General features: G+C 39.9%; 1 protein-coding gene across 5 annotated transcripts in view; it reads right to left on the minus strand.

Annotated features, from left to right (window-relative positions):
* Positions 1-23622, minus strand: part of LOC127582046 (DENN domain-containing protein 1A-like) — a 437758-nt gene that overhangs the window by 124622 nt on the left and 289514 nt on the right. For all 5 annotated transcript variants that reach the window (XM_052037000.1, XM_052037002.1, XM_052036999.1 and 2 more), the window contains one exon: positions 15810-15935. In XM_052037000.1, the coding sequence (XP_051892960.1) occupies positions 15810-15935 (126 nt within the window). The remainder of the gene's footprint in view (positions 1-15809; positions 15936-23622) is intronic.

A 23622-nucleotide genomic window follows, 5' to 3' on the forward strand; every position in this document is an offset into this window, starting at 1 on the left:
TCTCTTCACATGCATAAAATGTGGAAAGATTCTGCCTTCAGCTTATCCTGTTATTCTTGAAGACGTTTTCTCATTGGAGACTTCGATAGACAGTCATTTGTTATTGGTGGATGGCACTTATAAACAACAAGTCTCACAGACAGGCAGTCTTGTAGATCTTATGAGACTGTAGGATGTATAATATCCCGCTGTTATAAGACTATTGAATGGTCTCCTAGTACGATAAGGTGGACTCTTGGCCTCACAATCTACCTCATTATGACCTTGCACCTTATTGTCTACCTGCACTGCACTTTCTCTGTAACACTTTATTCTGCATTCGGTTATTGTTTTCCCTTGTACTACCTCAATGCATTGATGTGATGAAATGATCTGTATGGATGGCATGCAAAACAAGTTTTTCACTGTACTTCTAGAAATGTGACAATAATAAACCAATTTACTAATTTCTAGTTGCACAGGTAGATGCTGGAAATTGTGATCTCCAGCTCAGCGATGAACTTGCAAAGCTGCACTAACTTAAGCTCCAGCAGATACCGTTATTACAAACACAGAAAATAGCTCCATTTAATCATCTCATTACAACATTTGTCTTAATTATATTACAAACTGTCGTTCCTAGTGCTAGGGAAACCAAGGTGATGCCTGACAGAATTTTTAAATGATACTTCAATCAATTTGCTTGGTTCACCTTGTCGTAAACAGGCGTTCTGTCCCACATGCCAGTATCTATATATATTAGAGCAAATCCCAAACTAATAGCAAGTTGGTGTAACAGTGTTTTAAATGGTTAGGTGTATTGAGTTATGAAGTACCAAACTGCGAATCGAATTTATCATGGTTTAATCAGTTGCTGTGGGAACTGTGAAGGTCAAGCGCTATCAGAATTTAGTTGCCTACAGAGCATGTGGTGTACTTTTCAGATTACTTTTGTTTCAACAAAGTGAGATTACCAAGGTTAAGTCAAGTCATGGGCTAATAACATTCTAACTGCTATCCACATAAATGGTTCTTCATTGCAACATGGATTAGCCTAGGACATTCAATAGCAAGTATCTTAATGAAATAAACATGGATGGTAGCTTAGTGATGTGACACTGATCAGGCATGACAATGGGCATGTACGAAGAAAAATGGAGTTGCATTTATACAGCACAGTTTCAGGATATGCTAGGGCACTCCACACCCAATGAAGTACTTTCGAAATATACCAACTGCTGTAATGTGAGAAAGCAGCAACTAATTTGTTTACAGCTGAGGTCCCAAAAAGACCAACGTGGTCTTGAGTAAATAAGCTATTTACTTAGCTACAGTCTGTTCTTTGAAATGGCACACAAGATCTTTATGTCCGCCTCAGAGAGCTGATGGGGCTTTGATTTAACATCTCATGTGAAAGACATCTCCTCCAGAAGGGCAGAGTTCCTTCAGTATTGCACTGGAACGCTGGCCATTAAAATCATTCTCTGGAATGAGACTTGAACCAATTCTGTAGCATCACACTTAATCTAATTTACATTACGTAGGATCAACCTGCCTGGAAGAGTTTCATAGGGAGTTGAAGTTGGTTAAATAAGGTTTATTCTTGGCCCCAAACTAGAACATTTTGAGTGATCAATATGTGGCTTTGAGATCTGTTGTTTTCCTATTACAAAGATGGAAACTTCACTTCAATATTGGGGATGCAGTTGGCACCCTTCCATCTGCAACAACTTCAGGCCAAAGCTTTGCTGCATTTTCAGTGCAGGCCAAACAAGTTTGTCACTTAAAGACAGAGGTTTTTGGTGGACTCGATGCACAGAGTTGTGCAGGTCACCCTAAAGATGACTAATACTGCAGCACTGTTGAGAACAGAGCTTACTATACTCACACGTTAGATGTCTTTTGATATATCTGGTGTACACAAATTTGGGCACAAGTAATGTCTTTTCTTTAGTGGCCTGTCAAGCAAGGAAGTGACAAACTATTGGTGCTGATCGAGGAGTGTAGTTGTCTTCATCGCCTATTTGTCCCAGCAGTGCCTTGACATTATTATCAAACTAAGGTGTTAGTGATTGAAGAGTATCCATAATCAAAAGACAGTTGGGCAACATCACACCCAACCCTTATTGACATTATTATTGACAATCTTCCAAGTGCTGAAGATCACACAAATTTGTCACACTGCAGTCTAATTCTCTCCATATCTGCCTAAAGTGATTCTGTTGCTGCTCATCCTTCAGAGACTCTGCAAGACTTAATGGAGCTCGCAAAAATGGGCTGCCTTCCTTTAGTGATCCTCATTTCACTTCTGAAGGTGAAGGGAATTAAGGCAACCACAGTTTTTCTGATGAACATTTGGGTATTGGAGAAAATTCAAATATATTTTAAATATTGTTTTAAAGATTTTTTTAATTAATAAAATTCATAAAATGTTGCATAGTGTTGCTTGGTTCAGTCATCACAATCAACAGAATGGACATGGACGATGGCGAGGTTAGAGACGGGTACGCTGATAACCCAGGGCATATAAATGTGAAGAAAGGTGTTGGGTGTCTTGAAAAGTATTAAGGTAGATAACTTCCCAGGGCATGATGGGATCCATCCCAGGATACTGAGTGAAGCAAGGGAGGAGACTGCTGAGGCCTTGACAGAGATCGTTCTTTAGCCACAGGTGATGTTCTGGAGGACACGAGAATAGCCAATCTTGTTCCTCTGTTTAAGAAAGGCAACAGGGGCAAACTAGGAAATTGTAGGCTGGTGAGCTTTATATCAATGGTAAGGAAACTATTGGAGAAGATTCTAAGATTCTCAGGAGCAGGATTTACTCAATTTGGAAAAGAATGTACTTATTAGGGATAGATGGCATTGTTTTGTGCGGGGGAAGCCTTGTCTCACAACTTTGACTGAATTCTTTGAGCAAATGATTGATGAGGGTAGAGCAGTGAATGTCTACATGGATTTTAGTAAAGCATTTGACAACGTCCTTCATGGTAGGCTGATCCAGAAGAATAAGATGCAGGGGATCCACAGTGAGTTGATACATTGGATCCAAAATTGGTCAGCCATAGAAGATAGAGGGTAGTGGTACAGGGATTTTTCTGACTGCAGGTCGGTGACCAGGGGTCACATGATGACAGAGTGTTTTTGGATTCTCTTGTACTTTTGCTGCCAGACTTAGACTTTTCTTATTTGAAAATGAAAAAACACTGCTTATGCTGAAAATGAAAAACGAAAATAGAAAATGCTAGAAACACCAGCGGGTCAGGCAGCAAATTTAGAGAGAGAGAAATATAAAAGCTGTGAAATAAGAGCAATTATAGAGAGAGTGAGAGAAAACACAAAGGAATGTCAAAATTGCAAAATGCCAAACTGTAGAAGATGCTCAGCAGGTCAGGTCGAGAGAGAATAACTGAGCCAATATTACAAATGCATAACCAACAGCAGAGCCGGGCAATGCTAACACAAACAGAGAAAGCAAATCGAAAGTAAAATTGTTGAAAACGATATTAATTCCTGAAGACTACAACACGAGAGACAAGAAAGGGGCCTTGAAAGGAACAGTCCCTTCAGAATGCTGAAAAGGGACAAGGAGATGTGGCTGGTGGTGGAATCTCATCAAAGGTGGTGGAAGTTGCAAAGGACGATCAGTTGAAAATGAGGACCGGGAGAACTCTATCCTTGGGTTGCCCAGGAGGAGGAGGGTGGGTGGTGGGGGTGGGGGGGGCAAGTACAGGTACAGGAAATGGATGAGATGGGTCAAGAACGATGTCAACTAAGGAAGCTCTTTCTACTTCCCCTATGTACTTTCTATTATCAGTGCTAACAGCCTGACATCTGTCATATGCTCTTTCTCTCTACTCTATCTTGCTCTCTACCTTTTTGGTCATCTAGGGAACTCTGGCTTTAACATCCCTACCCACCTCCCACACGGACTAGACGGTAACTAGACTATAACTGGGTCATTTCTCCCAGCCTGCTAATTACCGGTTCCAATTTCTCATCTGTTCATCTCCATCTGACATTACGTTTTGCCTTGAAGTCATCTATATCCTTTTCCATAGCTACTCTAACCCTATTGACATTATGATCACCAAGATGTTCCTTCACTGATACTTTTTTCACTTGGCCATTTGGGATTCAACAATGGATCACACAATTTCAAATCATCAGCCAGTTTTAGTCTCGTATCTCATACTTCCAGCATTCAGTTTTCTCCCCTCTCTCCTGTTATTTCGGATTCCATTCATCTCCATTTTACATCCCCTCGGAGGTTCTCTCCCTCATTATCACCATCTTTCACTTGTTTCATTCAATCTGTCCTCAACTCCACCTATCATAGACCTCCTCTGTTCTCTCTACCCCTCCCCCTTTTCTCTGTATTGTTCCATAAATAACCTATTAAATAAATTGCACAAGTAACTGGTTTGGAATAAACCAAGGATTTTGTGCAAAAACAGGTCAAAAGACATCAGCCATCAAACACGACTTCTCTTAATGGAAACCCATTGTAAACTACATTCTAACGGTGACATCATGGTGTATTAAAAGACTCTGAACTAAGTAACCACTTAAACTGGTTTCATTTCTACCTTTTCCCTGTTTTGGTGAAAGGTCTTTGATGTGAAATGCTAATCTTGCTCTCCACAGATGTTGTCCAACCAATCCCAGTATTCACTGTTTTTATTTCTTGCCCATCATATTATCTATTTTTTTATTTAAATTAAACTTCTCATTCACAATCTCTCCACTCTCTTGCTGCCAACCTGACCTGATATCTGATATCCTATCCTCCATATTAAATCCACTCTCTTCATTCCAAACATTATCTTAGTTTACCAGCTCCCTTGATAGGGTTTTTTCTCTGATCCTGGAACCTCCATTTCAACACTCTCAAACAGCTCTGCTGCTATCCTGAAGTAGGTATGGTAGCTGCATACAAATGAAGCAGTTTTATGCCAATGAAACCTGACAGTCTGATGTGGATTTGACAGAACTCAGTGGGTAAAATTTATCTCAGTAGGGTTTAGATACTGAAAGTGCAACTATAATAACCTCTGTCTAGTTTTTCTGTTGGTGCAGTGAAACCAGTATGCAGTTGGAAGATTTGTTGGTTAATGACCTCCAACAAGTGCCTTGGATGTTGCTGTCTGGAATTGAAACCACAGAGTCACACAGCATGGAAACAGGCCATTCGGCCCAACATGCCGACCAGAGGACACCATCTGTATTAATCCCACCTTCCAGCACTTGGCCTGTAGCAATTTAAATGCTCGTCTAGACACTTCTTGAATGTTGTCAGCAACTCTGGTTCTACTACTCTATCTGGCATTGTACTTGAGGTACTCATTACTCTCTGGGTGAAAAAAGTCCCCTTCAGAAACCACGTGCATGTTTCTTAGATGTTCATGCACAGATATTTGCTCCACTTGGCCATCTGGGCACAATGCAACCTTCAGGACCATAAGAGTACAACAGATTATCTGCAGTAGCACGTGGTAATGCTTTGAGTCAGACGACTGGCAGGTTGGTCTCTCCAAATTACTTCACTACACTTTTGCTCTATTGAATTTGGTCAAAAGAACAAAAGTTCCTTCAAGTGCTTGCTGAGGATAATTTGTTTCCACTTTGGTTCTTAGTAACTGATATTTCTAATATGGCAACCACAACTTCTTCCAGAGATGGGCAGGTGGTGACACACAGGGCAGGTAGCTTCTGTGCTGCTGTACTCCATTTGCTGATCACACAGGGTTTCAGTCTGCTTCTGATGCATGGATTCAAGCTTCCCTATTCCAGCCTGAATGCTCCTTTTCCACTCTGAGCGGAGATGGGCCAGGTATTCCCAGGAGTCTGCATTTTATCAAAGAGGCTTTGAGAGCATCCTTGAATCTGTTTCTCTGTAGGCCTGGTAATCTCTTCCTACGACAGAGCTCAAAATAGAGTGTCTGTTTTGAGAGCAACGTAGCCTGCCCAAAGGAGTCAAATGAATGCGACAGGGTCCTCAATGCTGGGGACATTGACCTGGAAGAGGACATTATGTTGGTCACTCATCCTCTCAGTGACTTTGGAGGGTTTTTTGGAGACAACGTTGGTGGCATTTCTTTGGGGGCACTGCTGTAGGTAGCCCAAGTCTCAGAAGCACACAGGAATGCAAGGATTACTGCTGCCTGGTAGATCACGAGTTTTGTGCCTGGTCTGAAGTCTTGACCTTCAAATTATCAAAGGCTGTGCTGACATATTGAAAGCAATGGTGAATTTCATCATCAATGTCCATCTTCACTGACAGGTGGCTCCTGAGATCTGGGAAATGGTCCATCTTTTCCAGATGTTGAGAGCAACACACATCCTCTTGTACATGTCAGTGAATGAGTCAATGATGGCTTGAAGCTCTGTCTCCAAGCACAGACAAATGCAAGCCCATCTCCATACTGCAGCTCGACTACTGAGATTGGGATGACCTTGATAGTAAAGCAGAGTTACCATAGGGTGAAGAGTTTCCCATTAGTTGTGAAGATAAGCTCCATTCCCATGGGAAGTTTGCTGGAGATTATATGCGGTGAGAAAGATTGACGAGAGAACTGCAGCAATGACCTAGCCTTGCCTGACACTGGTGTTCATTGAGATTGGCTCCATTATAGATGCATCTTCTTTGGGTGCTTAACAGTGTAACAAATAGGAATCAAGGAAACACAGTCTTAAGACAGATAGTTATTCACCTGGTTTGTCAAAATAGCTGACAAATGATTGCACGATAAGGTAAGTGCCTGAGGAAAACAGCCAGGCAGTCAACTAGCTCCCAGAATTTTATAATACATCATAATTCCACTCTTAGAGAAAAGCTTACAATAAGTTTTAATTCCATTTGGGGAAGGTATGTTTGCTGGCAATTGCTTCTTGACTTCTTGTGCTGCATTCCTTGGTTTATTCCAAATCAGATACTTGTAAGATTTGTTTAACAAGTTACTTTGGGGGATTCACTGAGGTTCTAGACACAAAGTTATTTTTCAAAATGTTAATTTTTTAAATTCGGGGGGGGGGGGGAGAGGGAGGGAGATTGGCAGGGGGAGGACTTTAAGGTTAAAAGTTGGTGCTCAAGATCAGCAATGAATACCAGTATCCAACTCCAGCCACCTGCAATTGTATAAGAAGCTATATTTGCATTCAGGTTTCACCTACAAAGAGAGTGATGTGCTGTGAAACTTAGGTACAATTAGTGATAAGTAGAATGGTTTGGAAAGCCTTCAGGTAGCCAAAGGTTGAGTGTTTTGTTTTAAGGGTTATACGAATCCTGTAATTTAATTGGAATTTAAGTTATTCCAAATATACTTCTAGCCTTATGTAACTGTGGAGTTACACAGAAGTGTGTTTCAAGTTGCTCTTTGTCATCTGTTCTACCATACATTTATGACCCAGAACTATTTTATGCTACATGTGACAGTTCAAATATTTTAGCAAAACACACCATACACACCTTACAACTGTTGTTGCCAGCATTTTGCATATGGCAATTAGAATTAAATGGGTGGTATAAAATAATAGGAAGATCAAACCCTACACAAAACCTTAGCAATGAACCAAGTTCTATCAGTACTAATATCACTGAAGTCCCAATTGCACATGATAAATGGGCTGAATTCAGATCAGATAGATACAAATTGAATCACTCTACTTATATTTATATTTAAACGTAGAGAACTACATTTGTAATTGGGGTGTACAAAATACTGTAAATTCCCCAACGTTCATGCTCCTGCTCTGAATGATTAATAGCCTTTTCCTAATGGAGTACGGCTGGATATCACACCAGAAAGTGTAATGCAGTCTCAAAATGTGTGTTCTAACAAAGTAAAATGTTAATTAACCACATTTATCCTCCCTCCCACTTAACCTTGCATATTTTGAAGAATTGCATTGTCTTTCACAATACTTGTGTCTATGGCCAACAAATCATTCTTGGCTTTGGGGAAGTATATCCAAGTCTATCCTGCTTTCAAGCTGGTTATCAGGAAGTAGCAGTGAATGGCCCACAGCAAGTTGCCCAGTGATACTAATTCCCATTGTTGGGAACTCACTAAAGCATGTACCACTGAGAGTACAGCAAGAGATAAGATAAGATATCTTTATTAGTCACATGTACATCGAAACACACAGTGAAATGCATCTTTTGCGTAGAGTGTTCTGGGGGCAGCCCACAAGTGTCGCCACGCTTCCGGTGCCAACATAACATGCCCACAACTTCCTAACCCGTATGTCTTTGGAATGTGGGAGGAAACCAGAGCACCCAAAGGAAACCCAAGCAGAAACGGGGAGAAGGTACAAACTCCTTACAGACAGTGGGCGGAATTGAACCTGGGTCGCTGGCGCTGTAATAGCGTTACACTAACCGCTACACTACCGTGCCTGCCCACTGAAACTGGAGATGGTGTGAGGCAAACCTCTATGCACCAAACATGAAATCACTGTTCCTTGCATGAAGCACTTTAATTTTAAGTAAAAATCATTTCAGTTAACCAATTAAAATTACAGAACTGCCTAAAAAAAATGACCATATCATCTGTTTAGACCAACAAAGGTTAGAGAAGAGACAGGAATGATTTATAACAGAAGGCAGAAGCACAAGGGCATTATTTCACACAAGCAGTCACTTCTGCAATTGAAGGCAATAATTTATTTTACAGACCAAAAGCTATAGTTAATAATTATTTTGTTATACTCTTGGGCTAACCAAAAGAGGAACCATCAAAGGAAGTCATTGCACTCACAGTCTCTTATTTTCTACCAACCACGTCAATGCATTATACATTGTTCTCCTGTAAATGACTCTGCCTTATCCTCACATCACAATACACCAACTCTACCCCGACTAAACAAATAACTGCTCATGAAAATCAAAAAGAGAATTGCCAATGCTGGAAATCTGAATAAAAACAGAAAATATTGGAAACCATCAGCAGGTCAGACAGCATCAGTGAAAAGAGAAAGAGAGTTAACGTTTCAGGTCTGAGATCCTTCGTCAGAAGACAGTCCTGATGAAAGGTCTTGAACCTAAAATGTAGAGCTTGGTTTTCTTTGCTGCCTGACCTGCTGACTGTTTCCAAATAATTGCTTAGTTTAGCTTTATTCTGCTTTGTTTCCAGTTTCCTCTGAATTCAAACTATAACACTGAAGACCAAGTCCTGGTAAATGGGATAAATATAGGTGGGTACTTGATGGTTGGCATGGATGGAGTGGGCAGGAGAGCCTGTTTCTGTGCTGGATGACTCCACCACAACTGGAAAGGATAATATTTGCTTGTTCATTTTCACAGACTTGTGTATAAATGTTCCTGCTGCATGATTTTTGCTCTTAACTTAGCTTATTCCCTCCCCACAATTGGGAATATCTCCCCCTCTTCTGTATAAGCTGCAGCAATGATTATGAGAAGGCAAAAACTTCCTAAAATATGACAATATTTAAGTCAATGATATCTTTCATTGGAAAATTAAATGTATCTATATAAACAATAAAGATAAGGAATTCCTGTCAAAAGATGTAGCCATAATGTACATATATTTCATGGTCCATCATCAACAGTTTGATTAAATTTATGTAGGATTTCAAGCTTGTTAAACCAAGTTCTCTTGAAGCAATTTGACTTTAAAGTTCCACATAAACTTTATTCTGGCAGTGGGTTATGTGGACAGTAGAGTAGGTAGAATGCGAGATTGTTTAAGGAAAATGACTATGAATCATTCAATCAGAAGAAATATCAAACAAGGAATTTTCATTTACATACATTTTAATATTGCCTTTGGTGGTCCCTGAATAACTTCTGATGTAGAGAAAATGATAATATGCAGGTAAAGAGAGCTACAGCAAGATCCAACCACAACAAATGCGATGAATGATTAAGTTATAAGTGCCACGTGGTGTTGACTGAAAGAAGAATAATGGCCTGGGCACTACTCTTCAAGTGTATCACAGGATTGTACACTTCTGTCTAAACATGGACATTGCTTTGGTTTAGTCTGAAAGATACCATTTCCAAGCTGCAGACTGTGAGCTTCCAAGCAAACACACAGTTAAGATTTTTTTTCTTTACAAAGAACGGAATGTAAATGCGGTGTCCCTCAAAGCTGAGGTCATGCAGGAGAGAAATTAGAAACTATTTTCATTCCCAGAAAGTGCAACTACAGGTAAAGAAAATTACAATGGCAGACAGACAATAAGCCAAGCAAAACCCACTAATACCGTTAGTGTGGTGTGTTTATTGGTTTATATTATTACTTGGTCAGAAGGATCACTGCACTAAGAGAAAGCAGAAAAATTAACAGAAATATGCTTTATGCTTAACATAATTGGAACTGGGGGAACTTTGCCACAGGGACTGATTAAGGGAGACAGTACTGCACTTTTCCAGGGATAAATGGATAAATATCTGAAGACCTTCAGAGAGAGTTCAGAGCAATGGGATTCCTTTTGAATCGTCCAACCAGGAGCTGGTACAATCTATAAGGGCTGAAGGGCATTTTTTTTTAATGTAACCTCTATTGATCTATTTACTGGTGAAGATGGCTACAGAAGAGAGGTAAGGAAGTACACAAAGTCACCCTTGAATGTGCAAACAATCTGCTGGAGGAACTCAGCGGGTCGAGCAGCATCTGCGGGAGGAAAGGAATTGTCGACTTTTTAGGTCGAAACCCTGCATCAGTGTTTGTTGAATGTACAAAATCAGTTTGTGTTCCTTATCAATTATCATTTCATTATTATTTCCTAGCCTCAAATCTCTAGTTTCACATGTTAGATCTTCGATTGTTGCAGAATATTCATCTTAACTTTATTATATGTATATGTGGGACTTATTTTCCTATTAATGCTATGGTGAACGCTGGAGCCACAAGTGCTGAATGTCTGTGTATGGCCCTCCACAAATATACTAATTTTCTGTCAAACTTTTAAGTGAATCATAGCCCATTGAGTAGAAGACACACAAAATGAGCACTAAAATGGCACTGGCTCCATCAGGCAACAAGAAAAGCTGGTTCAGTATATGAAAACATCGCAAAAAAAGGCGATCTGTGGAGGCCAAGATAATTTTTATTTCCACAGAAGACAACATAAATTAAAGTCAAGTGGGAAGCAAAGCATCGCTGGTGTCCCAAAATCAAAATCTACTCTGCTCTTTCCAATTATTGTTCTTGAAAGTGCAAAATGTGGGCAGCAGAAAGCCAGTGAATGTGTATTTCATTGTTTAGTGCTTGTGAGGAAGAACTAGCAGCCCAAGGATGTTTTTACCCAACTAGTGGTCAAAATTTCAAATTCTTCGAGACTGATGGATTCAGATTCAACAGCAGCTTTCACAAGGGAGTTGGATAAATACTTCTGGAAGGAAACACTATTGGGCAAAACTGGGATTGACTGGAGTTTTTTTTTTACAAAAAGTTAATATCCTTCGGGTGGAATCCACACAGATTGGTACTAACACAGAATAGCTCAGGAAGACAACAAGGAATCAGACTCCTGATGCAAATTCAATAGGTTGAAGGGCCTCTTTCTGTACAAGTAAAGAGCGCCAACTTAACCTGTTGGGTTCTTTCTTTTACAGACACCTACAATTCCCCCATCAAGATTTAACTGCCCTTTGAATTATTCCAAATGTTCTATATCCAGTACCATATCTGGATGACACATCCAGGTTTAATTGCTGACCTCAGTGTTGACATTTCCCAGTGTACATCCTCTAAACCAATAATCACTTGCAACTTTGTTCACCATTAACCTGTTTATAAGTCATCTCACCCCTCTAATATCACACATCCTTCCCCTCCATTGAGTGTGGGATACAAGATTTTCTAGAAAAACTTTCCTTGTAGCTTAGTCCACTGACAATAGATGTCAGCTTTGTGATTTGCATGAACCACACCACTTCTTGCCCTTGGTCACTGCCTAAGTACTTCAGAGAACTCATGGCACAAGCTGATCAAAGAACTAGATCAGTTTTAGCATGATGACTTGAAACTTGTATCCTACTGAGCTGGCATTCTATGCCAGGTGCTCTATTAATTACTGCTCTGCAAAGACTAGACATGCTGAGGGCACATCCCTCCCCAAATCTCACTGTGCCAATACCATTCATTATGTATGATCCCAGTTTTTTCTCCAATGGCCAAGACTTTGCACTTGTCTGTGTTGAATTTCATTTGGCACAATTTTGCCCAGTTGCAAAAAAATGTCACTAAAAGTAGAGAACTTAAACTTTTAAACAATAATTAACTGTGATCCAATATTATATAACATCCCAATCTGTGAGGTTTCCCAAGCTGTAGAGGCAAATCTAAAATCAAATGTGGTGAAGAAGACAAATCTTCAGTTCTTAAACTAATGTAAGGATCTACTTAATGATGACATATCTACAACATTGTAATCTGACACAAATCCACTGAACACTTTGACAACATGAGAACAAAAACTAAAGTGAAAAGGTCAAAACCTCTGAAGTTAGCTGGGGCAATCCCATGAATCTGTGGAATATCTGCAGAGGAAAATAATTTATAGAACTTTACTGCAATTTGCTAACAGGCTTAGTTATTACTGTAGTTACAAGCAATTGTCAGTGGAAGGGAAGATTGCTCAGAAGAAAACAGTATCATTAATTCCCAATATCTGCAACATGAGGGGAAAGGGAGGAATTAAGAAAAGGCTTGGATGCTTGAGGGTATGTTTTAATAAGCTATGATCTTGGCTGATGCTACAATCTTTCGCTAAATTTACCAAATATTCCATAAATGTTATTAGTAGGGAGAGATAAGCAATAGAATGTTAGCAAAAAGGATTTATGACCTATTTACTGTGCATTTGAAGATTATTGGAATGTACACATTTTAGCATAGTTTAGATAAATTTCCATCAAAAAAATTAAAATTTTAATCCAACTTCCACAAGCATTATATCAAAGGTGAGAGTATTGTTGAAAAATTATACCATCCATCCTTGAATGTTTTACACACGATGATGATAGTGTTAAGCCATCGTTATTTTAGTCAGTAAAATACCAACTATTATCTTGGTTTTTGGCATCACTACACTGTAATACACAACCAAATAAGTTCTATGCATGGAGCAACAGAACGATTTTCCTCCCTGTTCTTTTCTTCATTTCTTCTTCTGATGACAACAATCAGAAGGATCTTCATGCAGTGCCATGAAGATCTTTCTGAATTACCATTATCATTGTATTCTTTAGTGGGTAAGTCTGAACATCGTTGAATGCTATGTTCATTTAGGAAAACTCCCAAGTGTTAAGACAAATTTTCTTTCATTCAGTATCCCCCTTATGGTGGCAAAAAGGAGACCTTCTCCCTGACTCCACATGGCCTCTGTGCTGTCAGATTGTTTAACTGTCATTAAGTTGTGAATAAGTGAACATTTTTCCCAGTGAAACATTGCTATTTGCTTTTTCCCCCAGTACCAGAAGTTCTGTTTCCTTCCCAATGAGTCTGTGCCGAGCTAGCCAATAACTTGGTTTGCAACAAGCCATGAAGAACCTTGGTATCTTATTGCGTCCAGAACTGAATTTTACACCTTACATTCTGCCACACCCAGAAGCTTTGTTCCTACTGTGCCTGCTCCTACCTCTGGATCCTCACTGCCACCAAACCCTTTCAGCCAGACTTTATCATCTCCAGACTTGATACCTCATCTTCCTTGACTGTCTCGCACTTCAGTAAACTCCACTTTGTTCAAAACAATCCTACCACCAGAGTTGAATCTCCTTTTGTATCCTTCAGTTCCCTGCCTCTGGTACTCTCCACAACTGATACCAAGACTCTTAGCCTCACTCTCAGAAGCTCCCTCACGTTTCCTCTCAGAGGTCCCCTTAAAATCCATCTTTTTAGCTTTCTCTCCTACATTTTACACCACTCCCTGACACATGACCATTTTTATTTCTGGGGGTTGTTTTCCTAGATTAATGGCAGCAAATACCAGCTTTTGTGTTTCCACCTATACTTAGTTTCTCTCTTCTGTCCCCTCCCATAGGGCAGAAGATACAAAAGCTTGACAGCACCTACCACCAAACTCAAGGACAGCTTCTATCCTGCTGTTATAAGACTATTGAACGGTTCCCTACTTAGATAAGATGGACTCTTGACCTCACAATCTACCTCGTTCTGGCTTTGCACCTTATTGTCTGCCTGCACTGCACTTTCTCTGTAACTGTAAACTTTATTCTGCATTCTTTTATTGCTTTTCCCTTGTACTACCTCAATGCACTGTTGGAATGAAATGATCTGTATGGATGGCATGCAGAACAAAGTTCTTCACTGTACCTCAGTACATGTGACAATAATAAACCAATTTACCAAATTTATAAAATTAACTAAAAGCATGATCCCTGGCCTCATGTTCACCCTTCCTCCCACAATTCAATGGCAATGCTCCCGCAAATTTTTTTGCTGGAAACAGCCAATTCAACATAACCGGAAGCAGGAATAAAATTGGGCAACAACAGTTTATCTTGGAATATTTCCAATAAATATGCAACTTTATTCATGATTTGTTAATGTCTCTACTAGTTGTACGTAAGGCAGTTAATAATAGTTTCCATTAGGTTCATCTCCATCTATTTTTGAAGATGGTCTCACTACCTACTGCTCTCTGGTGCACTGCCTACATGTGAGCTAAGATGGTGACTAACGACCAATAAGTTTACTAGACAGAAGGGATACAGGAAGGAGCAGGATCACAGTTAAACCTTATTCTGTTCAAACATATGGACCTTTAGCTGGCATGCTGCGAAGCAATCAGGAGTCCATAGCAGATTTTTTTCCCTTGTTAAACCATTGGCAGGCCAATACTGCCCTAGAGGTGAAATAACTCAGCATAGACCAGAAATCAGAGAAACAAGAAATGAACCATGCTCCCCGTGTCTGCTTTTCAGTGCTTTAATAAAGTGAACCATTGGGGGGGGGAGGGGTAATAAGGCAGAAAAAATCCCAACACATTCTTTTAAAAGTGAGATACATTAATCATGAGAATTCTAATAGCATCCTTTCAGTATTTAGTTTCTCTATGCAGAATCACAAGAAGGAATCCTGAATACAAATCCAAACATTGTTCTGCAGGCAAGATACCACAAATCAATCCATTTTACAGCAATGCTAATTTTTATGACATTCATTCCTATGGCTGACAGCAAAAAGTTCTTCTGATAAGCACATTAAAAATGACATTTTTCCACAATCCTTTCATGCAGCAAAATAAGGTAATGGTGAAGGATATTAGCAGAGAAATTATATTGAATGGGCCAGACAATTCAAACACAACTTCATATTGCAAGGTAACAACAGTGGTTTTCCATGCAAAACTGCTGATAAAATGTCGCTTCAATAATTCTTACTATAAGCAAATTTTACACATAAGCACTCGTAAATGCATTTGTGTGAATTACTAAACATAAAACAAGAGGATTGGCCAACCTTCTATTGATATAAATAACCTTCCAATCCTGTGACCTTGACCATCAAAAAGGACAAGGTCAGCAAGTGAATTAGAAGACTACCACCTGCACTTTTCCATCCAAGTCACACACGATTCTGAATTAGTAGTAATGTTGATGCATCAAAATCCTGGAATTCCCATCCCAACAACTGTGTGTGAGCACCTGCAGCAGAAAACCCGTAGTAGTTCAAGACAGCAACACACTACCATTCCTCAAGACCAATAAGGAATAGTTACGGAATGCTAGCTGCGTCAATGTCATAAAAGATGGGCTACCTGGGAGTAACTGGCTCATACCTTTAAAACATGAATTTTTTTCTAAAGCTTTAAGAGTGCAATAAATTTGTTCAACTTACAGGTTCAATCTTCAGAGCATTTCTGTAGCTACCAAAGAGAGCCGCTTGAGTCTTCAAAAATGCACGAGCAACTCCGTCCCCAGTGGTTGTTGAAACTTTCTTAAGTCGGTTCTTTAGTGTTGCCAGCTGTGTATTGGGATAATGATAAAGTAGGAAGAAAGAGAATCAGCACACTCTTGAACTGGGTAACGCAATGTACTTTACTCAAACCCAAGATAAAAGCTTGACCTCCCTCATAGTCATTTCTTAAACTGGTGCATTAATAATATTGCTATGGGTTTACAAATATATACATGTAGAGCAAGCAACTGGATTATAGAAAAGAAACAAATCTAGTCTAAATAGAAATCCACATTACATTTTTATCCTGCTTTCACTTTTATTCATAACCTAGGCTCCAAAGTTGTCAGCAGACTAGCAACCTTGATTCTTTGTAATTCAGTTGATATTACTGCAGATTGTTTGCATTTATAGCTTGTCAATGAAAGAATATGTTAAGTTTGTCATTTTATCAAGTGGAATGAAGGCTGACTGACCATCTAATTTTTATTTAAAGTCACAATGAAAACCGCTCTGCTTCTTGCATTTATGATCTCAATGTACTCAGAGTTCTCACAGTCAAGACTATAGTTTGTGTTACAAGCTCACGGTAACCCACTTGGAAAGGCAGGGACTAATCAGAGACTACCAACATGACTTTGTCAAGGGATAATTATGTCTGACCAATTTGATTGAATTCTTTGCAGAGGTAACAAAGTGGATCAATGAGGGAAAGGCAGCAGATGCGATTTACGTGGACTTTCGTAACACCTTCGACATGGATGACTGATTCAAAAGGTTAGGGCCCATGGAATCCAGGGCAAGTTGACAAACTGGATCCAAAATTGGGTTGTCAAAAGGAGACATAGGGTGATGGCAGAGGCTGTCTTTTCAACTGAATGCCTATGACGTTGCGTTCCACATGGATCAGTGCTGGGACTTTTGCTGTTTCTAACATACGTGAATGAGTTGGTTGCGGAAGTGAGAGGTAAGATCAGTAAGTTTGCAGGTGACACGAAGATTGGCGGAGTTATTGATAGTGTGGAAGGTAGTCTTAGGCTGTACAGATAATCAATGAAATGGGCTGAAAAATGGCAGATGAAGTTTAATCCAGCTGGAGACACTGCAGAGGAGATTCACCAGGATGGAGCAGTTCAGTTATAAGAGATTGGAGAAGCTGGGTCTGTTCTCCCTGGAGTGGAGGAGGTTGAGAAAGGATATGACTGAGGTATATAAAATTATGAGTGGTTATAGAACAGGGCAGACGGCAGGAAACTTTCCCCCACATCAGAGGTCGACAAAACAAAAGGATGTAGGTTTAGGATAAGGGGATATGAGGGAGACCTTCTTCTCCCAGAGAATGTACTGCTTGAGAGAGTAGTGGAAGCAGGGTCACTGACAGCATTTAAGAAATGCCCAGGTAAGCACTTGGAGACACAAGAAAGACAGCAGATGCTGGAAATCTGGAGCAACACACTAAAAAACTGCTGGAGGAACCCAGCCGGTCAGGCAGCATCTGTGGAGGGAAATGAACAGTCAACATGTCGGGTCGAGACTCTTCATCGGGACTGCTTTATTTTTGGAAGGTTGGAGGGGTCAGGGTTCGAGGAAGGGGGGGGGGCTCAGAGGAGTGAAGTGGGGACGAGGAGTATGGGGAGGTGTGAGAGACCAGGGGTGGGTGGGGAGTGGTGGTGGAAGAAGAGGAACAGTAGGACCCAGTGTATGAAGGATCTCGGCCTGTAACGTCAACTATTCATTTCCCTCCTCAGATGCTGCCTAACCTGCTGAGCGCCCCCAGAAATTCTTGTGTGCTGCTCTAGATAAGCACTTGAATCACTTAGGCATAAAGGGCTATGGACCAAGTTCAGGGCAATTAATAAGGGTGCCCACTGCTCGATGTGGATGAGTTGGGCCCAGTGGCCTGTTTCCATGCTGTACAATTCAATGACAATGATTATGGGAGGTGAAACAAAAAAAAGGTTTATTAGACAGAAATCAATTTGGCACTCCTTTGTTTCTGTTGGGAAACCAATGGGGATACTAAGAGCACCATTATAAGGAATGAAAAGGATCCGGTAGCAGATATTCATGTTGGCACATATGAAGGCAGAGCTATCCAACAATCTAAAACTGGCCATTTCATATCTTATACAGTTGCATCTGACTAACTATGAGTGGATGCACATGATTGCATGAACCAACCAGGTTGAATAACCATCTCTCAGGATGTCCTTCCAAGTAAATTATCATCCCAACAATGGGAAGCAATAGTTGGTCGAATCACAAGCAGTAATGATTCAAATCGACTGTGTGCATAACTGATTCACTGGGTATCCAAAATACCCTGAGTCAGCAGGCCACCTTTCTTCTCTTCAGAAGACTAAAATCTACTGTGCAAAGTTAAGAAAACACGCCAGTGCAGGAGAACATAGAGAGCAGATAGCTCATGTAGGAAGCAGAATTTGACGCGTCTGACACAGATGAAATTAGACATACAATTTGTGATGGCATTCAAAAACCAAAGAAAAATGGACAAGATCAAATAATTTCAACTGAAAACTGAGGAGTAATAAGGCTTTTTAAAAGATGCAACGGTGTCAAGTATTATACATCTTTTCTGTTATTAGTTTTGAAGTTATAACGCAGAAGCCTGGTTCAGAATTGAGGTAGGACATAATAGAAATGTACTTGGGGTTGTTAGGATTGATGATGATTGAAATGACAGCATTCATGACAGAGAAAGTAAAACAGAGGTACGGGATATTCCAATGGGAAAATTAACTGTCATGTATTTTGTGATCTAAAAGACAGAAAAGGAGTTGATAGACCTTCAGCAAACTCAAGCCATAGCTACCAGCAGCAGACAGTAATGTAAAACTCGATGCATTGCTAATTAACAGCGGGGATGACTATCAAAAATATCTATCATTGCACCCAGAATTCTATCAAATTAGGAATACAATGAGATGGACTCTGACTTCACGATCTACCTTGTTGTGACCTTGCACCTTATTGCACTGCACCTTCTCTGTAGCTGTGACAGTTTACTCTGTACTGTTACTGTTTTTACCTGTACTACATCAATGCACTTTGTACCAACTCAATGTAATTGCACTGTGTAATGAATTGACCTGCACGATCGGTTTGTAAGGCAAGCTTTTCACCGTACCTCGGTACAAGTGACCATAATAAACCAATACCAATACCAAAATGGTTCGACAATTACACTAACAATAAAATGATTACCTCAGTGCCCTCGACTGGGTCTCCCGTCACACATCGTAAATTTCAGCTAACAAAAACTCAGTGGCACGTATCCCAACTCACACCAGGTCCTGTTCACCGCTGTGGTTTTACTTCCTTGTGTTCAAGCCCTTCTTCGACCCCATACCAACTTCTCTTGGTCCAACTACTGGCCAAGGTTTCTGTGTGCCTCCGATCGTGGGCTCTCGTGTATCCCTGATTTCCCACACCGTACAAGCCTTCACCTGCTCAAGTCCTATTCTGGAATCCACTCCCTTATCCTCTCTGCCGTAAAACCTCCTTAAGTGCCTTAGTGTCTCATCAAATTTTATTTGATACCACGCTTCTGAAGGGTCCTGGGCTGTTTAACTCCTCACAGTTACAAGCTGTTAATGACACAATGATTGAGTATAGACCGAATATTAAAAGAAGCATTATATAGGAATATGAAAAACAAAAAAAAATGCAAATGTTGGACGCCGGTAGTAAAAATTGAAGTACTCTGCAGGTCAGACAGAAATACAGCCTGCATTTCAGGTCGATGACCCCTTCCCTGCAACATGTTTGACTTCGAACATTTCCCAGTTCTAGTGAAAGGCCATCGACTTGAAACGTTAATCCTGCTTCTCTATGCACAGATGCCGCCTGACCTGCTGAGTATTTCTCAAAGTTTCTGTTTGTACAGAGGACTGTATATGTCTTAAAGGCAGGCGAAGCAGACAACAGTAACAAGTACTCTACATGATTCTGGTCTGTTACATATATCCCATTAACTCACTACTTCACAAACATTAGGTTTATACATCCCAGGTCTATGATCTATGAATTGAGTCAAGGACAGAACAGGCACTGGAAGATTAAGTAAATTAAGACTCTCACTGATCCAAGAGTTTCTTCCAGTGTAAAATATTTCTTGTCCATGACTTAGATACTTTGACATATAATGTATTTAGCAAGTACTGAAATTTCTCCTTGCTAGTGGCCAAAACAGAAATGACAACAGCTATTAAAATATTACCCTCCATAAACCTCAGATAACCCAAAACCTACTCTATGTTCTAATGTGTAGCCAGTCCCATTAACTCATTACCATGAGCCTGCTGACTTAAACTGGTCAGACCAGATGTTCCAGTGTGCATTCTGTTCCTATTTCAGTTAAACCCAAGTTCGTAATATTTTTTTCAAAATGTAGCTACAACAATTTCTCCTCAACATCTTATGCAAAACAGAGGAATATGTACATAAATCTACAGACTTATATTTTGATAGCATAGAATAAGTAAACCTTGCAATCTTACCATCAATAAGATTCTCAAATTTAGAGACTGACTAAATCAGACTTAGTTATTGGCAGATATATTTTACTTGCTGTCTTGCTAGTTAATCTCCATTTTAAGAGTATCTTACAGCTTCACCCTCCTGCATTTAGCCAATCCATTGTCTTTACAGTTTCTAGGGATTTCTTGTCGTTTGTCATTAGGTTGGATGCATCAACAAATGAGAGGTCAAATAGCCTCAGTTATTACATACCAGAAAGAAAAACTTTATCCACTCTGGGTTGGGCAAAAGGAAGGTTTAGTTCTTTTTCAATAGTATTTATGGTATGTAACAATGGATGGATAGAATAAACACAAAGCTCAAATGGTCTGCCATTCAAGGGCAATGGGAATATACTTACATATAAACTTATCATAACATTGAGGAAATGACAAAGATGAGTGATGAGGGTAGGTCAATGGATGTTGTCTACATGGACCTTACTAAAGTATTTGACAAGGTCCCTCATGGTAGGGTGATCCAGAAGATCAAAGTCACATGGGATCCATGGTGAGTTGGTAAATTGGATTCAAAATTGACTTGGTCATAGAAGATAGAGGGTAGTGGTAGAGGGGTGTTTTGTTGATTGGAGGTCTGTCACCAAGGGCGTTCTGCAAGGATCAGTGCAGGGCCCTCTGTTATCTGCAATACGTATTAACGATTTGGATGAAAATGTAGGTGGTCGGATTAGTAAGTTTGAGAATGACACAGAATTGGCAGAGTTGTGGACAGTGAGGAAGGTCGTCAAAGGATTCAACAGGTTATGGATCAATTGGAAATTTGGGCAGAGAAACAGCAAATGGAGTTTAATCCAGATAAGTGCAAAGTGATGTATTTTGGGATGTTAAATGCAAGAGGAAAGTATACAGCAAATGGCAGGTCCCTTAGAACATTGATGTACTGAAGAATCTTTGGGGTGCAAGTCCATAGCTTCCTGAAAGTGGCAATATAAGTGGATAGGATGGCAAAGAATGTGTATGGCATGCTTGCCTTCATTGGTCAAGGCACTGCATTTAAAAGTTGAGAAGTTATGTTGCAGACGTATAAAACTTTGGTTAGGCCACATTTAGAGTATTGTTTGCAATTCTGGTTACCACACTATAGGAAGGATATGGAGGCTTTGGAGATGGTACAGAAGAGGTTTAGCAGGACTGGAGTGTGTTAGCTATAAGGAGACGTTGTACAAGCCTGGATTGTTTTCTCCAGAGTGTCGGAGGCTGAGGGGACACCTGCAAAGAGAGGAAGTCTATAAAATTATGAGAGGTATGGATAGGGTAGATAAAGTCTTTTTCCCGGGTGGAAATGTCAAAAACTAGAGGTCATAGGTTTACGGTGGGGGGGGGGGGGGGGGAAGGTTTAAAGGAGATTTGCTGTGCAAATTTTATCTTAAACACAGAAAATGGTAGGTGCATGCTATGCACTGACAGGGGAGCTGGTAGAAGCAGAAGTGACTGCAATGTTTAAGTGGCATTTAGACAGACACATGAGCAGGCAAGGAATACACAGATTATAGATTTCGTGCAGGCAGATGGGATTAGTTTAGATTGGCATCATGGTCAATGCAGACGTGGTGGGCCAAAGGGCTTGTTCCTGTTCTGTATTGTTCTATGTTCTTTCAATGTTCTACTGGTGGCATTTTTCTCAGGTAACACAAGACTGTGCATCACAAGCATGTCCTTATCCTTAAAGGAAGGATCAGATTTTCAAAATGTCACAAGATGGCTTTTTGTTAGTCCACTAGTTTCTTATGACATTCAACCAGATGCGACGATGGAGGTATATGTCAAAGCAGTGAAATGCCTGCACCTTGAGAGTAGTCACTTGGCCTCATTCAATGCCACCTTCCCCATCCCCTTCATCTTCTGTCTCTTCTAATATTTATTTCACTGGTCCCCTCCTCTTTAAGGCTTAGCCTCCATCACTATTTCTAATAAGGCATTTCATACCTTATGTTCACCCTTTGACGTTTATCCTCTTCTTACCAGCTTATTGTCCAGTGGAAATAGTTTGCCTTTATTTACCTCATCAAGCCAAAAGATAATAATTTGCTGAGCACTTACCACCTGAATGGAGGCATTGCCAACTTCTCAAAAAATTATTATAGAGTCATACAGCATGGAAACAAGCCCCTTAGCCCAATTAGCCCACGCTGACCAAGATATCCATCCAAGTCCCATTTGCCCGCATTTGGCCCACATACCTCTAAACCTTTCCTATCCTTGTACCTGTCCAAGTGTCTTTTGTTAGAGAATTACATGCAACCAACTAATGCAAACTTCTTCCAATTATTTTTCTAAAATCAGAAATCCACGAAATGACAAGGGCTGGCACTTACTGCCTGTAACAAATTACCCTGAACTGAGCAGATGGTTATGAGCCAAACATCTGGAGGAACATTAAGGGCATTAGTGATCATGGGTTTTACATGACAACCCAATGGTTTTGTGTTCACCGTAACTGAGATTAGTTTTAATTTGAGATTTAGTTGATTACTTGAATTTAAATTGCCCAGCTACCATACTACTGAGATTCCAATTTAGGACTCTGGATTAATGGTTCTGATCTCTGGCTGCCAGTCAAGTAACTTAATCAATGTACTACTGTAACCGATGTTCAAATATGTTGGTCTCTTTGATGAACAAATACCAGTAATGGCATTAGGATGCTAGATACCTTAATGTCAGTGATCTTTACTAAACAATCATGATGAGAACAAAAGCAACTTTCTTTCCTTCCTGGAAATTAAGATTGTGTGCAATCAGGAGGAATCATAAAATTAACCCAATCATCTCAATTTCTTCAAAATACTTCATCTTCAGCACAAAATTAACAAAGGCTAACCTCATCAGTAACTATGTAGTAAAGTTGGACATTGAAGATGATGTGCTGAAATATTGCACGTCACCTTTTTTGGTTACCTTTTTCAAGAATGTGTGAAATTTTTTTCCCACAGGAATTTTCTTCCGTGGTTATTTTTTTTCCCCACACAAGAATGAGCAGTCATGGGAGTAGGAGAACACCATGTCAACATGTGTCTCTTTTCCATTTGGAATCTTTTACACTGAATCAGAATAAGGTTAATTATCACTGACATATATGTCGTGAAATTTGTTGTTTTGCAGCAGCAGTACAGTGTAAGGATATAAAAATTACTATAAATTACAAAATAAATAAATAGTGCAAAAAGAAAAGGAATAACGAAACAGTGTTCATG

Source organism: Pristis pectinata, chromosome 23 (assembly GCF_009764475.1).
Source record: "Pristis pectinata isolate sPriPec2 chromosome 23, sPriPec2.1.pri, whole genome shotgun sequence".
NCBI classification, from domain to species: domain Eukaryota; kingdom Metazoa; phylum Chordata; class Chondrichthyes; order Rhinopristiformes; family Pristidae; genus Pristis; species Pristis pectinata.